At 43.5% G+C, this 16892-nt stretch overlaps 1 protein-coding gene across 11 annotated transcripts in view; it reads left to right on the forward strand.

Annotated features, from left to right (window-relative positions):
* NFAT5 (nuclear factor of activated T cells 5) overlaps positions 1-16892 on the forward strand; it is a 55650-nt gene that overhangs the window by 27967 nt on the left and 10791 nt on the right. For 4 of the 11 annotated variants that reach the window (XM_086847957.1, XM_086847952.1, XM_086847955.1 and 1 more), the window contains 9 exons: positions 1086-1644; positions 6109-6301; positions 9565-9755; positions 10558-10730; positions 13712-13846; positions 14018-14070; positions 14765-14897; positions 15419-15496; positions 16381-16493. In XM_086847957.1, the coding sequence (XP_086704083.1) occupies positions 1086-1644; positions 6109-6301; positions 9565-9755; positions 10558-10730; positions 13712-13846; positions 14018-14070; positions 14765-14897; positions 15419-15496; positions 16381-16493 (1628 nt within the window). The other 7 variants (XM_086847953.1, XM_086847954.1, XM_086847959.1 and 4 more) reach the window with 5 other exon arrangements.

Genomic DNA, 16892 nt, shown 5'->3' on the forward strand with positions numbered 1-16892 from the left:
AAATCTGACTATAAAATTCAGTTATTCCTCAGTGAGCTACAGCTGATTGAAATACATACATATGTTTGCATGGCCTGCTTCCCCTGGGTTATTTAACTTACATATTCCATTGATTTGTCCATTAAAATTCTTCAATGGCAACAATCATGGTGTTCTCCAGAAATCTTTAGGGGTTTGGTTTAATAATTTTCATGTTTCTAAACCAAATTGAGCTCTGGGACTTCTGCAGAAGTCACAGTGTTGGAAATCTGTTTAATGTGAATTTTTCAGAGGTCTGTCCCAAGACGTCTCTGTGGAAGGGACTAATGAAGTGTGAGAGAAATTGATCCCAGTGACTGAATAAGTCAAATTACAGAAATTCTCAGGCCTTGGATCAGCGTGTCTCCAACACAGATATTTCACCCCTGTTTTGAACCTTCAAAATCAACAGCTCGCTCATAGTGACTGATACCAGTTCCATTTTGCCTACCAACTCAGTTGATTTTATATTTTATTTCTCATTTATGATGGAATAATCAGCAGCTCTTTTTCTCATTTATTTTCTCATATTTTTATTCCAGGATTTGCCTCTGAAGCAGGGAGTGTCTGCATTAAAAATGACCTGTAGTTCTCTGCTTCATAGGTTAGAAACTTATTTTAATATTTTGTGGCTAAGCACAGTCCCATCTTTTTCAAAAGAAGAAAAATTTAAAAAATTTTGAACAATAAATTGTTTAATTGGCATTGAATGTGGATTAGAAGCACTTTGCTTTGGGGCTATTTTAGATGAAATGGCTTCTACACCAATAATTAGTCCAGCTGAGGCAATGAAAGCTCTGTTTACTCGCAGCCATTTGTATGAATTAACATTAAGTCGTAAAAAAATTTGATTACAGTGGATCGTGCTAAGACTCGTTTGGACATTTCCAAAGCATTGGCTAGGCTGTGTTGCTTTAAGCACTTCCATTCCAAAACTGAACCAAATTCCAAACATTTCTTGGGGGAAAGCAATCGGTTCCTAAATCACCTTGATCTCACTGGGACTGCTATAGCCAGCGCACGCCCCGCCACGGGTCCTGTATTTACTTGTGAATTGTACACCGCAGATGCTTCTTCAGCTCCCTCCTCTTCCTCCATGGGCGGTGCTTGCAGCTCCTTTACCACCTCTTCCAGCCCTACCATTTACTCTACCTCAGTCACCGACAGCAAGGCTATGCAAGTGGAGAGCTGCTCCGCGGCCGTGGGGGTAAGTACCCGAGGGGTAAGTGAGCAGCAGATACCCGGGAGCGCAGCCCCGCAGCAGCCGGCCACGCCGAAGCGCCACACAGTCCTGTACATCTCGCCACCACCCGAGGACTTGCTGGACAACAGCCGGATGTCCTGCCAGGATGAGGGCTGTGGATTGGAGTCAGAGCAGAGCTGCAGTATGTGGATGGAGGATTCACCCTCCAACTTCAGTAACATGAGTACCAGTTCCTACAATGATAACACTGAGGTGCCACGTAAATCGCGCAAGCGCAACCCAAAGCAGAGGCCAGGGATCAAACGCCGAGATTGCGAAGAGTCCAACATGGATATCTTTGATGCCGACAGTGCCAAAGCGCCTCACTATGTCCTTTCTCAGCTCAGCACGGACAGCAAAAGCAACTCAAAAGCAGGAAATGGGTTGGTATCTGCTTTTTTTTTTTTTTTTTTTTTTTTTTTAAAAGAAAGAAAAACATTCTATCTCCATATGTAAACCCAAACTAATAAAAGTATCCCCGTGCCCCGACAAATGATCTGCTTAGGTTCTCACACAAACGCTTCCCTTCTGTGCTGTCCCTGTCGTGCCCTAGCCCAGGATAAGTTCTTCCTGCCCCCAGAAATTGTGGCTACTCCATCCCTGGAAGTGCCCAAGGCCAGGCTGGATGGGAGCTACCTGGGCTAGTGGAAGGTGTCCCTGCCCGTGGCAGGAGGTGGAACTGGATCTCTTGAAGGTCCCTTTCGACACAAACCACTCCATGATTCTAGGATAAGTTCTCATTAGACTTTATTTAGAAGATAAAGCTAAAGTTTTCTGCAGCAATTAAATGCAGCACTGATGAGCTCATCTGTTCTTTAAGGGAAATTCCCAGAGGGCCACACAATTCCATTTATAAAATGGCAATGAAAATGTATCTAAAAAGAAAAGCAGAGTGGAGTTGGTGCACCCTGAATGTTTTTTTGCAGGATTTTATGTGAGGATTTCAGTCTGTACACTTCACCTGCTGCTCTATTTGTCAAATGGAGATAGGGATGGGAGTAGAAGCTAACAGTTAATGTCTCATTAAGATTTCTCATAATTTAAATTATCGCTTGCTTTACTTTTTTTATGAAATGTTAAGACAATATGGTGAACCAGTTTTTGGTTTTTCCTTGTGAATTCACTTCTGTATTTGATTTTTTCAGAAATAAATCTCTAATGCTGTTTCTCTCTGTGCTTCTGGGTCGTGTGCGTGTGTCTGCGTGGGCACGCCTGGGTGGTGGCCCCTCATCTCCCACTCCACACTGTTCACTAAATGCATTCCAGTAGCTGCTTAAAGAGGACAGTTCCATCAGTTTGCAAGAGTGTGTTGATACATTTCTTTTTCTATTTTATTTTTTAACTTGTTGCTTCTTTAGTACTTTTAAAGTGGTCAAATGAATAGATTTGGCTCTTTTATTTTGGGCTTTTTTGGGGGCAGGAGTGCATTTTGGTTTCACTTTTATGTCTGTGCTTGCAGTACGTTCTGACGTTCATCACAGCAACGATGAATATTAAAATTTGACTGATGGCAAAGATGATGAACTTCTCATATCCCAAAGGGAAAGAGCCTGGAGTCTGTATTCCCAGGGTCAGTGCAGTTCCATACTTAAAATTTCACTGTGAAAAGCAGTTCTGAGAACATGTCCTGAGTGTGCTGCTGCTTCCTGGGCATGGTGGCCTCTGGCCTCGGGGTTTTCACCAGCCAAAATCGATGGTAATAAAGTAAAATATTAGTACCTGGTAGACCCTGGGGAGCTTGGCATGAGGAAAGTGCCTCCCCCAGCTCCAAGGGACCAGGTTCACCCTTACAGAGGGAAAAGCTTTATGGAGAGACAAGAACTGTGCCACTGTAAGTGTGATCTCATGGAGGTTTTGTAAACTCTGGAGGAATATGTGAGGTCTCAGTCTAAAACCAGAACAAGACTTCCCTGAAAACACTGGGCTGACCAGGGAAATCCATGGGTTCTGTGAGTGCAGAGGGGAAGAAAACGGAGTATTTTCCTTTATGTGTCGCAGGTCAGACTGAACTGCAGAAAAACTCCCAGGTAACAGAACCGGCCTTGGAAATAAACTGGGATAAGAAGTGGCCAGGATCTTAGGAAACTTAATTTTGCCATTGGAATATGGAGATCTGGCCTTACCAATCTGGGTCACCGTAGTGACTGGAGTTTTTTAAAGTTCCCAGCCTGGTGGAGCTCAGCCAAGGGAGTTCATTTACTTTTGGCTTAAAGAAAAGAGCAAGGAAAGCTGCCGTGCTCCGTGGTGAATGGAAATGGCATTTGCCCCTAAAGAGACAGTTATTGTTAAAGGCCAGGAAGAGAAAAAATATATTCCTGTGGAAACTTGGGGTTTGTGAAAGCCCTTTTAGAAGTGGATGAATTGGTGGTGATTCGGGACAGAGACTCAGGTTTCCGTGGTCTCACTTTCGCTTTCGGGTCTGCCCTGATGTCAGAGCAGGACCAGGCCAAGCTGCTCAGGAGATCTGTTGGAGTAGATTCATAAGATCTGCTGCTTTCATTTATTCCTTTTAAAAGAGGTGCTAGATTATTATTAGGATTATTATTAGGATATTTTGTCTGGTAACAATCAGATTAATTAACGTGTGCATATGAAATGTACAAGTGTACAATTGCAGCATGAATAAACTGAATTAAAATTAATTCATTCATTGAAAGGATGTATTATGTGATTTCATCCTTGTATTTTGAGGAGAAAGACCACTGAGAGGTTCTGGTGAAGGCTTTAATTTGCCTCCAGGTTCAGCTAATTGATCGAAAATAGTGACTAAGTTTCTAGAGGAAAGACTAAAACAATTGTGGGGAGCATCTCTCTGCATAAATATGATAATGATAAAATATTAATATGCTGACAAAGTAGTTGGGATTTAAGGGTACGGTTCTCCTGGAGAGGTCAGTGTTAATGTCACTGCTGAAATGTGGCTCTGAGAGTGGTAAAGGTGAATTTCATTTTGATGGCCAGCTCTCCCAACATTTCCCTTCAAAATTCAACTACATCCCGGTCTCCCCAGTGTCTGCACTGAGCAGAGTAATCAGGACTGCTTGGCAGGAAGATAGTTTTATTGTAAGATGGTATTATTATTATTTTGCAGGGTTTTGTGCTAGTTTTTATCTAGTTCCTGCCTCTGCTGGATACTGGTTGAGGATGAGTGTGGAAGGCAGCCAAGGCTGTGGCTGTGAAGTGCTTAACTTCATGGACAGAAAATGGGAATGGAAATATCCAAAATACCAGCTCTGTTTTAACTCTTTTTTTATGTGTAGTGAAAGGTTTTGGAAGGCTTAATGGAAATAAGAGTGTGACAAATAGGACCTGTTGAATTAGGCAAAGAGTGACAGTTTTAAATTAAAGGAGGGTTGATTTAGTGTAGATTAAAGGAGGAAGTTTTTGACAAGGAGGGTGGGGAGGCCCCTGGGTCCCTGGCAGTGTCCAGGGCCAGGTTGGACACTGGGGCTTGGAGCAGCCTGGGACAGTGGAAGGTGTCCCTGCCATGGCAGGGGATGGGACTGGGTGATCTCTAAAGGTCTCTCCCAGCCCACACTGTGCTATGATTCCTTGTCTTTCAGGGCTGTGGGATGTGGTGAGCTTGGGGTGCAGAGGGTGACAGGTGTTCCTTCCTTTCCTGGCAGGAAGAGGAGCAGGGCTGGGGCAGGGCTGGAATTGGGCACATGCTGAGTTCCAGGGGCTGCTCTGTGCACAGCAGGAGCTCTAGGAAAGGTGTGCAGCGTGTTTGTCATCTGCTAGTTGAGAAGAGCTGGGTCACCCCAGCTCCAGGTCAGGGAGAGCCTCACACAGTGGCAAAGCTCCCAGGGAACAATTGGGGAAAAAAAAGCAGTTTTCACCCTTTTTGAGAAAGAAAAAATCCTGGATAAATTACTGCAGTAACTTGCATGTTGAAACGGGATTTGTTTTCAGGCAATCCATACCTGTCATTTAAAACCACTTTCTTCCCAGGCATTAGCTGTTAGAAACCATACTTTGCTAGGAAGAAAGAATATGATATTTGCATGAATCATGGAGCCCTTTTCCTGCCTGCACCATGCACTGTGGCACATTCACATTTCCTAGTGGGAAAGGAGTTTCTTGGACTTCAGGTTCATTCCTAAAGCCTGGTCTGAACAGGATCACGGGTTATTTCCCATTGTGCTCTCAAGGGAACACAAAATGGTTCATGTGCTGCTAAGTCTTGGGAGGGCTCCTTCATCCTGGTTTTAATTATGGAACTGAGAACAAACCACTACGTCTTATGGAACACACCTGGAAAGAAAGGCCTTGTGCATACACTGATTATACATTGGTGTAATTATGCCAGAGCTTTTACGATAACTAATTGGGTTTTAGCATAAATTGGTCAATCTGTTCAGACAGAAACCGGAGCTGGAATACCCATGGATGCACAAGTTGAGGTGGAGACAGGCATGAGGCTATTTTCCTGTTGAAAGAAGTGTCATTTAACCTTAAATCCATCCAGTGTGTGTGTACGTGTGTGTTTGTCACAGCGGCAAAACAGCTCGTTCAGGCTGTGTCATAGACTCTGAAAAAGCAGGTTATGAGCCACCTTCTGTTCGTTAACATCGTTTAATGCTAATTGCTTTTCCCTTCCTTTATGTTTGCTCTCTGAAAAGCAGTTCCCATGTGCTCTGGATGGAGGAGGCAGGGAAGCACCATTCCTCTTCATTCTGCAGGTCTCCTCTTGCAGAAGGAGAATTCCAGAGTTTGCTCTGGAGCAGCTACAAATCTCCCTTCCATTAATACATGCTCCTTGCCTCTTTAGCTTTTCTGTGATTTGGAGTGGTTTTACTGGGGAGCAGCTTCTAACATCTTCTCGATGGTGTGTTTTGACTTCTCAGAGCATCAGAGAACCAGAAGGGAGCTGGAGGGAAGAAGACCCCAATGTTGTGTGGTCAGTACCCGACTAAGAGCGAGGGGAAGGAGCTGAAGATCATGGTGCAGCCGGAGACCCAGCACAGGGCTCGGTACCTGACCGAGGGCAGCCGGGGCTCCGTCAAGGACCGGACGCAGCAGGGCTTTCCCACTGTCAAGGTAGGCTGGGGACACGGGCTCTGCCTTCTCAGGGCTGCCCCAGGGCCAGGGCAGCTGCAGTTCAACGGGCTCTGCAGTGCTGAGGGAGCAGACTTTGCAGTCCCTGGGCTGGAGGGGCTGGACTGAGTCTCTCCTTGCAGGTCACAAGCCTTACTGGCATCACAGAGTTACAGGAGGAGGGAAGCTGCACGTCAAGGCAGGGATAGGAAATCTGGGATGCACCTCCTGTTAGGCTTCAGTTCTGTGGACTGTAAATACTGAGACATTCCATACCTACAAAAGTGGGATAGTGAAGTGCTCTAGCTGTTCTATGGCTGGTGACAATGGGCCATCCTTGTCCAGTGGTAATAAAGACATAAAATCAGGTTTCATTTAAAAGAAAAATAAATTGGAATGGGGGTGTTTTGGTTTTGTTGGGGTTTTTTGGTTGGTTTTTTTTCTTCTTTTTGATTGCTTGGTGGTTTTTGTTCTTGATTTTGATTCAGCAGTATCTGAATTGACATGTGCAGTGTCTTTCACGTGGGTCATGGAGATCTCACTGAGGTGTGTTTTACAGGTCATACTGCTCAGTGTGTTCAGCATGGTACAGGTGGAGGTAGATGTGGATTTGAACTGGAGAATGGGGCAAGGAAAGAGGCAGCATTTATGTGCACACCTGGCCGTTGCAGCCTGTTTCCTCTATGGACTTTGATGCCTTAACATTCAGGTGCTGAAGGCCTCTTGCTCTGAGGAGGAACACAGAGAGGTTACAAGGAGGTGTTTGACATTTCTGCTCAGGAAGGAAGACTGAGGCTGTCCTTCAGGGGCTGCACACGAATGCACAGAGTGGGAATTTGCAGGTCTTGTTTCTTCCCTGTGTAGCTTGGGGAAAGCAGTTGGAGAACTTGAGGACTTGGAAAGGTTTCCTAATGGAAATGGTAGAGAGGTTTCCCAGGAGCAAGGCTGGGCTTGACTTAGGGTGACAAACAGAAGAACTGATGTCAAATATCCTCCCACAAGTGATTGTGAGAGTTAGCAGAGAACTGGGTCCAGGCTGGCACTGCAGTGGCACCATGGCAAATGGCATACTGGGCAGACTGGGATGAGTGTGGCCAGCAGGCTGAGCGAGTGGACAGCTAGGTTTGTTATCACATAGATAAGGAGGGTGAAAGACATTTAATTTCATATTTTTTCTTAGTTATGTCACTTTGAGAAAGCAGCAAAGCAGTTCTCAACCCAAACTTAGTTAGCGAGTCCACAAGGAGATGTTTGTGACACAGCCCTTAACATTTGTGCTGACTGCTGCTGACAGAATACAGAAGTAGGCTTATCTTCAAAGCCCTGTTCAGCAGTGTTAGGAATGCCAGCAGCCCTTCACTCAGTCCTCCTGAGTAATGCAGAACTCCAGTAAAGTTTCATAAGAAAAGAATCCATTCATATCGGCCTGTTGCTATGGGGATTTAGTGCTCATTTATGTGGATTTTCTTAGTGGGCCTTTGTTCATCTGAATTTCCTTTTAACTCCTTTCCCAGTTACCCTTTAGCACCCATCAGTGAAAATTCTCTTTGGAGGAGTCTCATTTTACTGAATTCCTGGAAGTTCCAGTTTGCTTTACCAGTAGGCAGAGGAGTTCATACCCTGCAGATAAAACTCTGCCAGGGCTGGACTGACAAATGAGTCAGTGAATCTTCAGGAAATCTGAGCTAGTGGGAAAACCTGTTATGGATAAGGTGGTTTTTTTTGGTTTTGTTTTGTTTGTGGAGTTTAAAGGTGGGGAAGAGCAGTGTAAAGATGTTGGTGCTCAGCAGAGATCTGGCACTTGGGAGCGGCTCAGGTGTGTGGCCCTAACTCAGGCTGAGGGGGAGAAGCAGGTCCAGTGGCCACTTCAATGAAACTCTGTTCTTGATGACTTAGAACTGGAGTCCACAGTCAGTATGTAATGTTAAAATTGTATAACCAAGCTTTGATCAAGGGCCTGGCTGTTGAGCCTTTGCTGTGAGCTGTGCCTGTGGTTCCCATGTGGATGCCTGTGCTGGGCCACCTCCAGACACCCTGGGCCTTTGCTCATCTCTGACAGTCACATTTGCTATTTGCTCTTCTTGGACATGAGCACACAATGATCTTACCACTGTTTGCTGGTTTATTTATTTTTTCCCTTTATTCAAACTTGCTACAAACTTCAGAACTACATTTTTAAAGTGTGTCAGGGAATCATCCCCCAAGATTCTCCAGAGGATTCTGCTCTCATTTGCATCTCCTCACTGCTAAAACTGGAGCTTCTTTCTGCAGGTGTTGCCTGGGCCTCCAGGCCTGGGACAGAAGACAACACTGTCACCCAGAAATCCTTGAGCAACAAATGTGTCTCAGTGGAAACACCGAAATACTCATTTTATCTCCCAGAATGTTCTGGCAAGGAATTTCCATCTCTGGCCTGAGAATTTGGCAACAATCTAATGGTTTTTTTTTTTTCACTTGGAGTACTTTTCTTAACTGTTTCCTAAAAAGAAGGAGAATCTCCTTTGTAATGCAATGTCCAGCTTTACCTCAGGACTTCTTTTACTTGAGAGTATTTTTAGTTTGTGGCATCAGTGGGATCCCACTAATAAAAAAAGCATGAAGAGGCTACAAACCATTTCATGCCAGGCTGTTGATGTTACAAAAATGAATGTATTTTTCACTGACATCTTCTGGGATAGTTATGGCTTGCACATGGGATTGCAGGGGGTGTTAAAATGTCTGATGAAGTGTTTCAGTGAATCCTGACGTTGTTACTTTTAAGAAGATCTCAAGTTACCATTTAAATTTTTATTTTGGTGTCTGAAGGAACACTGGGCTTATGCAGTTGGATGGTTGGACCATTCAGTCATTCCATTTCTCCCTCTGCTTCCCTTTCATCCTATTCTGATTTCTTCAGGAGTTTTGGAAGTATTGGACAGTTCTAATCTGGTTTCACGAGGATTTCAGAATGCATCTGGCATGGAGGTGGGGTCCTGGAGTGGACCTGTACACATACTGACCAGCAAAACCTCTTCACCTCTGGAATCAGCCCCAGGAAATGTTCTTTTCTTGGCTGACTGGTGGATGTTGATCTGGGGGGGAAGGAGAATCCTGGGCAGAGGCAGGGAATTGGGGTGAGAACAGGAGGTCGTAAGAGACACGAGAGTCGCAGTTGGGATAATTCTGTCTGAAGGCAGACGGGATTCGGGCTGGTTTAGAAACCAGATATTAATAATGACAATTAAAGCAGTCATTCCTGTGTTAATTGCCCACCTGGCATGTTGCAGCTGGAAGGCCACAACGAGCCCGTGGTGCTGCAGGTGTTCGTGGGGAATGACTCGGGGCGAGTGAAGCCCCACGGCTTCTACCAGGCGTGCAGGGTGACAGGCAGGAACACCACGCCCTGCAAGGAGGTGGACATCGAGGGCACCACTGTCATCGAGGTGGGGCTGGACCCGAGCAACAACATGACACTGGCGTGAGTAGCTCTTCTCAGGAATATTTTAGTTTATTAGCTTGGGTTTGGGAACCGATTTCCTTTTTCCGTTGGATGGGTTACAGTTCAAGTCTGAACGTCTCGGCTCTCTCCTCGCTCTGCTCCTTGGCTCTTGCTTGCCAGTCAGTGTACTCAGAGGAGATACCAGGTGGTTCCCGTGCTTTTGGGAACCCAAAATCCTGGGTAAATTGCAATATTCTTCTTTTTAACACATCAGGCTGTGTTTGCTTCTACTGTTCTTGTTTTTTTGGCTGTTTTTTGCTTTAAATCATTTTGCATGGAGCCTGTCTGAAAGCCAGCACTGCATCACTCACCTGGCCCTGTACATCTCCCCTAGGACCACACTTATGGGAGGACTTATCTGTCACTTCCAAGTCCCACTGAACATAAATAATATGACTACAGTAAGTTTTCTTCTACTCCTGCTTTCTTTAAGTGAATGCAGAATATTTCGAAGCAATAATCCTGCAAACACAGATCTCGCCCTGGGGATGGAAGAATGAAGAGCTGTGATTCTAAATTGAATGCTTACCAGAATTATATTGCACTTTCTGTTTTATTCATGCTTTCATATGCCTTTCTGCCATGATTCATCATCCAAATTAGGCAGGGTTGAATGAAAACTTGAAAAAGGTCATAGATTTTATGTAAATAAAAAGAAATCTAATAACATTTCAGTAATTACCTCAAGGCTTTTGACTTTGGCTTATGAAGCTACTTGAGAGGTTGTTAAAGCTGCTGAACTTACTAAACTATGAAATTCTGCTCTGTTTTGTATTGTTAGGGTTGATTGTGTGGGAATCCTGAAGCTGAGGAATGCTGATGTGGAAGCCAGGATAGGGATTGCTGGCTCCAAGAAGAAAAGCACCCGCGCTCGGCTCGTCTTTCGCGTCAACATCACGCGCAAGGACGGCTCCACCCTGACCCTGCAGACGCCTTCTTCCCCAATTCTGTGCAGTGAGTGTCAAAGCAAAGAGCTGAGAGTAGAGGGATCTGGGTTTTAGTGTGATCTCAGCATGGTTAAACATTGGCAGGGGCTGCCCAGGGGGGTTTGGAGTCCCCAGCCCTGGAGGTGCCCAAGGAAATCCTCATTGGCACTCAGGGATCTGGGCTGGGGACAAGGTGGGCATCGGGCACAGCTGGGACTGCATGGGCTTGAAGGTCTTTTCCAGCCTAAATGATGCTGTGATTCTGTGGAAATGCCTTGGGAGGAAAAAAACCACTCTGTGTTAATCTGTGATAATTTCAGAATTGCTGTAGCTAAAATCAAGTGATTTTAGATTTTAGATTTTTATTCGTGGTGGGATATTAGTTAAAATTCTTGTCCAGTATTGAAAAATAGTTGCACATTTCCTGATCTTCCATTCAGTGAATTTTTGCCTCCTAAAATGTCAGCATTTTTGTTGTGATTGCTTTGAAAAATGACTCTGATATGGCTTCCAGTCTCTTCTGTATTGTCACGTTCATGCCTTGGCTTTCAGTGCTAGACAGGACTTGCAGAAAGTCAGCAAACCTGGCTCTCTCAGCTGTGGTCTTTGCATGGGCCAGAGGCTGAATCTGTTCTGGTTCAGTGCAAGAACAAAACTTTTTATAGCTCTTTATTAAACTGCTCTGTTTAGCACGAGCACAGATGGCTGCCTTGGCTGGGGAGGTTCCACTGACCAGCAGGGAAAAGGGCATTGTGGAATCATGGAATGGTTTGGGCAGGAAGGGACCTTAAAAACCATCTTGTTCCACCCCTTATCTCAATGGATGAGATGGAGAGCTTTTTCTCTGTGCATGGGAAGAGCAGAGAAGCTCCTGGACAAGCTCTTTCCATGGTATAATAAGGATTTTTTGGGTTATTTTTTAGAAATGCAGTCATCTTTGCAGCTCCATTCCAGTCAATAGACCATGGTGGTATCTCACAGTAATGGAGTATCTGATACTAATACTCAGATCTAAGATAAAAACATTCTCTATAAAACCTCTCAAAGCTGTTCCTGTAACTTTCTGGTTAAAGATAAAATTATTTCACCCATAGAAGAAAAGGGAGTGGAAGTCACCTGATATTTTCTTTAACAGTTCAAAACTCACTACTGTGAGTAGAAGCTGAGAGTCTGAAATGAAACATTTAGAGACTGATTTTAAAATAGGCTGTTGAGCTATAAAAAGCTGTATTTGATGCAAAGAGTAAATTGGTTTGGTTTTTGGCAGGCAGGGGTTTGGTCACTTGCTAAGAAAATATTGTCAATTGTGGAAGTTGCTAAGAAATTGCCCAGGAATTCTACAGTGTCTCCTCTGCTGGAAGTCTTAGAACACAGAAACAAAATACTCTGGTCAGACTTGTGTCTTTGGGGAATGTGTGGGTAAAGCTGGTGTGAAGGTTGAGAGGGGAATTCCTGAGGCTCTTTCCAGGACTCTGTGCTTCTGTCTTAACTTAGGCCAAAGCTACAGGGACTTGCAGTAGACCTTGGCCAAGCAAATGGTGTTGGCACATGGGTACTGGCTGATGAAAACAGCACGAAATGTGTTGCTCATTGAATATAAATCATCTCCTCAAGCACATTGCACTGGGTTGGTTTGCTACATAAACCTTACTACAGATGTGTAATGTACCTTCACAACGAGGTTTGCATTTACACTCATCAGAGCCTGTTTACATTGTGTTTTATGGCTAATAATGTTCCTGAAACCATAGAAAAGACATTAAGGAGCTGCAGGCTCTTTATTTAAGGGCTGTGTTTTAAATAGGCTTTGTTAACTTGTTAGCAAACCTAAATCCAGTTACTCTTTTCATGTGCCTTGAGCATATTCAGTCGTTGCGTAACGGTTGCCTGGGAACCCGCAGCCAGAGTTGTAGAAAAATCCTTTCTGAAAGGTCATTAAATAATTTGGAGTGGTACAGGATGTATATTCTGCTGTGTAGTAAGCCCAGAAAATATTGTTATTAAACACTCAAAGTGGGCCAGGCAAGTGCAGAAGCACGAGTCTGGGTGTGTGCCCTGGGGAGCTGTGGTGAGAAAAGGTGATTGAGGAACCTTCATTAGAAACTGGGATTATTTTATATTAGATGTGTCAAAGCACATTATTTTAAAATGTATCTCTGTTTAAATTGTCTGCAGTGCTCATTTGCATTTGGCACACGTGGTCCTATTTGGTTTAAGTAGAATGGGAGTGGTTGCATCAATGACAGTTTATGATAAGAATGATTTAAATCATCATCTGGACCTCTGGCACAGGGGCATCCAGAGATGTGTGTCTGTAAAACCATATCCTCTTGTTTATTTGATTCGATTGCTAAAATTCCCAACTCCAGAGAGGTGAGTCTTGCAAGGATTTGGAAGGGACCTTGAAGCTCATCCCATTCCACCCCCTGCCAGGGACCAGGGGACCCCAGGTTGCTCCAAGCCCTGGGTTAGTTCTTGCACCAGACAGACGCCTGTGTCATGTAAAAAAACTGTGCAAAGCCCCCCAGGTAATAAGGCAGTTACTCCTTCTGCTCTTTTACACAGCAGAACAAAATAAGCTTCACAAAAAAATAAAGTTTTATTACCCAGAGGCTGAATTTGCAGGTAGGCTTCAGGTGTGTCTAAGGGCCTGATGCCTCTGGAAATCACTCTACACCAGGGAATTACAGAACCACATTCATTTCCTTCTCTTCTGAGCACTTGTTAAGCTTTGGCAACACTGGGAGTTTTGTCTTGAAGATTTAATAAGTGCAGGTGAAAAGGAAAAAGATTATCAGTGGCTCATTGAGCTAAGTGTGATTTCTGTGAGTTCATTACGTTTAGTGAGGAAATAACAGAAATGGTTATATTCTGAAGAGTTTGTCATGAAATACATGATAAAGATAGCTCAAGGGCTTTAGTTTTTCCTTCATAACCCTGTAAGTAAAAGTGGTTTGGTTTGGATGTTGAGATTTTCTTGATTCCAGACTCTGTTTTTTCCCCTTGCAGCTCAGCCAGCGGGAGTCCCAGAGATCCTAAAGAAAAGTCTCCACAGCTGTTCAGTGAAGGGTGAAGAGGAAGTTTTTCTGATTGGCAAGAACTTCCTAAAGGGAACAAAAGTGATTTTCCAAGAGAATGTTTCGGGTTAGTGTGAAAGCAGTGCTGGCTTGGGGTGCTGAGCAGAGCCTGGGGTTGGGGTTTCCCTGTGGGGTAAAGCTCAGTCATGGAGAGCAAACTGAGGAGCAGAGTTACAGGCACTAAAATAAATTGCTCTACAGGATGTGCAATAAGTTGGACTTTTTAATTTTCATTTAGATGAGAATTCTTGGAAAGCAGAAGCTGAAATTGACATGGAATTATTTCATCAGGTACTTCTGTATTACTATTCTTATTACTACTATTATCCCTACTACTACTATCCCTACTGCTGCTATTATTATTATTATTATTATTATTATTATTATTACTATTACTATTACTATTACTATCATAATAATTATATTTTTAATTAATACAGTGTGTCCCAAGAAAAATTAATCAAGCCTTTCCCTCTTTCTGTGCATTTCTTGAAATAATACTGATTTTCTTCACATAAGGTCTGTTGTGAGTCTGGTATATAATATAATTTTGGGTTTACACCGGTGTTATTGTTCAGTTTCTAACTGAGACCTTGGATCCCACAGTGGATTTGGTGAGCAGGTCTTTGCCCTTACATACAATGGAATTAAAAGGCCTAATTCAGTTTTCCCAGCAGTTCTCCATGGAAAGAGATTGTTTGTACACCATAGTGTTTATAACTGGCTGGATTTTTGTTCCACTGTGAAATGTTTTACAGAATATTTATTCTTTGTGACACAAATAAATGTCTTTATGGGCTCTTTGGCTGCAAATGATGTCAGGAAAGTGCCATTCTGGTCCCCCCTCTGAGGGGAGGATCCCATATGTGCATTGCCCCCAGTGCCCTGGGGTTTTATGGTGGTTTAGCAGCCTGTTTTTCTCTCTTGATGTAAATAAGTACAGTTAAGATCAGTAGTAATAAAACGTGATCTTTTTGCCTGGCAGAATCACCTTATTGTGAAGGTGCCACCATATCACGACCAGCAAATCACCTCAGCAGTGTCGGTGGGAATATACGTGGTGACCAACGCTGGGAGATCGCACGACGTGCAGCCCTTCACCTACACTCCAGAGCCAGGTGTGTGTGAGTGCCTGTTCCACCTGCTCTGGCTCCACAGCCCTTAGTCCCTGCAACAGGAGCGTTGAGGAGCGGGGATCTCTCCAAACCCCTCTTGCTGGCGGCTGCTGCTCTGTCAATAATAAAATCTAAAGGCTTTGCTTTTCTCGTTTATGTGCCAAGTACCTCAAATTCCAGCTGTCTTGTGACAGCTCTTCTTATATAGCAGCATCCATTTCTAGTTTAAGGATCAAAATGAAGCTGAGCAGGATAAAAAAAAATCAAGGTATCCCATCCAATGCACCAAATAAACCAAGAAATCCCACCAGGCTTTATCCTGAGGAAAGCTGCAATTTGCCCATTTCATGTATTTTAGTTTATTTATTTATCTGTATCACAATAGACAGTGTGAAGGTTTGTGTAGGTTTCAAAGAACCTGAATTTCTTTAAGCTATAAGGAATTGTTTTGGTTTGCTTTGTGTTTTTTTGGCTTGTTTGCTGATTTAACGTAAGGAAGTTCTCAATGTGTTTTGTCTCGGCAGCTGGGACTCTGAATGTTAATGTGAAGAAGGAAATCTCCAGCCCAGCCCAACATTGTTCTTTTGAAGAGGCTATAAAAGGTACTAAATTGATTCTTATCAGTGTTCTTAATAATTTAACTATGAATTCCTACCCAGATTTGATGAAATGAATCAGACATCCTGTGATAAGTGTGTGCTTATAAAATCTGGCTCTGTTCTTACAGGGAGGTTTGTTTTCTGACTCCGAAACTTTTACTTTATAGCAGTATTCCTGTCAGTGTATTTTAGTACAAGCTAATGCAGAACAAAAAAAAGCAAAAAATAATACTACTTTCTTTTTCATTTTTCCTGCATTAGGCTCTGCAGTCTAATCTTTATTTAGTACGTTTGCAAGTGAAGAATAAAAAAGAAGCCTAGGGTTGCAGCTAATACAAAGAATTAGGAACTGTGTAGTGTTAATTTAAGCAAATCTATAAACTATACAAAATGTATATAAATATAAATGTATATAAAATATACAGGGTAAGCCTGACATCCAGTTAATTTAGTGTGGAGCTTAACTGAGGGAAAATCCCAACTGCTTGAGGAGAACAGCTGCTGCTCTCAGAACACAACGTGCTGTTGCTGTTCCTTCATGTCCTCAGTTAATTTATGCAATAAATCTGAATTCACCTTCTCATGGGGTTTTTGTGTCAGCTTCTCTTTGATGCTTCATTCCTGTATCTGTTCTGCTCCAGGCTGACTCTGAACCAGAGGTCAGAGGATCTTGCCTGCTGTATGTACTTGGTCTGTTCTGTCCTTCCTCACTCAACACACATGTGCAGAAATTTTACTGCCACATCGCTGTAAGGTTTAAATTTGCTTAGGGTGTGGAGATCTGTTGCTTTACGTTGAAGAGTCATTCTTGAATTTACTTAAAGGGAGTTCTGGAATGGTGGGTTTTACCATTGCCCCTCTTGTTCTCGTTTTGTTTGTGGCTGCAGCAGTGAAGGCCACGGGCTGTAACCTGGAGAAGGTGAACATTCTTCCTAGTGCCTTGATAACTCCACTCATGCCAAGCAGTATGATCAAGAACGAAGATGTGGCTCCAATGGAAGTAAGTGCACAAAAATGCTCTCCCCCCGTGTTTCAGGTGAGTTTGATGGGGGCTGAGCACAGCAGCTTTCAGAGTTAATCTGCTCCTTGGTCCATGCTTTACTAGTGGAGAAGAGTAGTAGGCAGGGAAAGTGCCATGTCCAGGATCAGTCTGGGCAAAACAACCACAGAGCATGAGTGAAACAGGCAGTTTCCTTCAGTAGCTCATCTGGTTCCTGCACCAGACTGGTGGCTTAGTGACCCTGTGATGGGGATTTTTATCCTGTGACACAGAACTAGTAAATTACTGTAAGAATATCCTTCCAATCAGTTCTTAGCATTGCTTTCATTGAGTTGTGCTGTGATTCCATCCTTGAGGTAGCATTTCCACTGCGAATCATTTGCTTGGTGGTTTGGGTGT

This window comes from Cyanistes caeruleus, chromosome 12 (genome assembly GCF_971803275.1).
Source record: "Cyanistes caeruleus chromosome 12, bCyaCae1.hap1.1, whole genome shotgun sequence".
NCBI classification, from domain to species: domain Eukaryota; kingdom Metazoa; phylum Chordata; class Aves; order Passeriformes; family Paridae; genus Cyanistes; species Cyanistes caeruleus.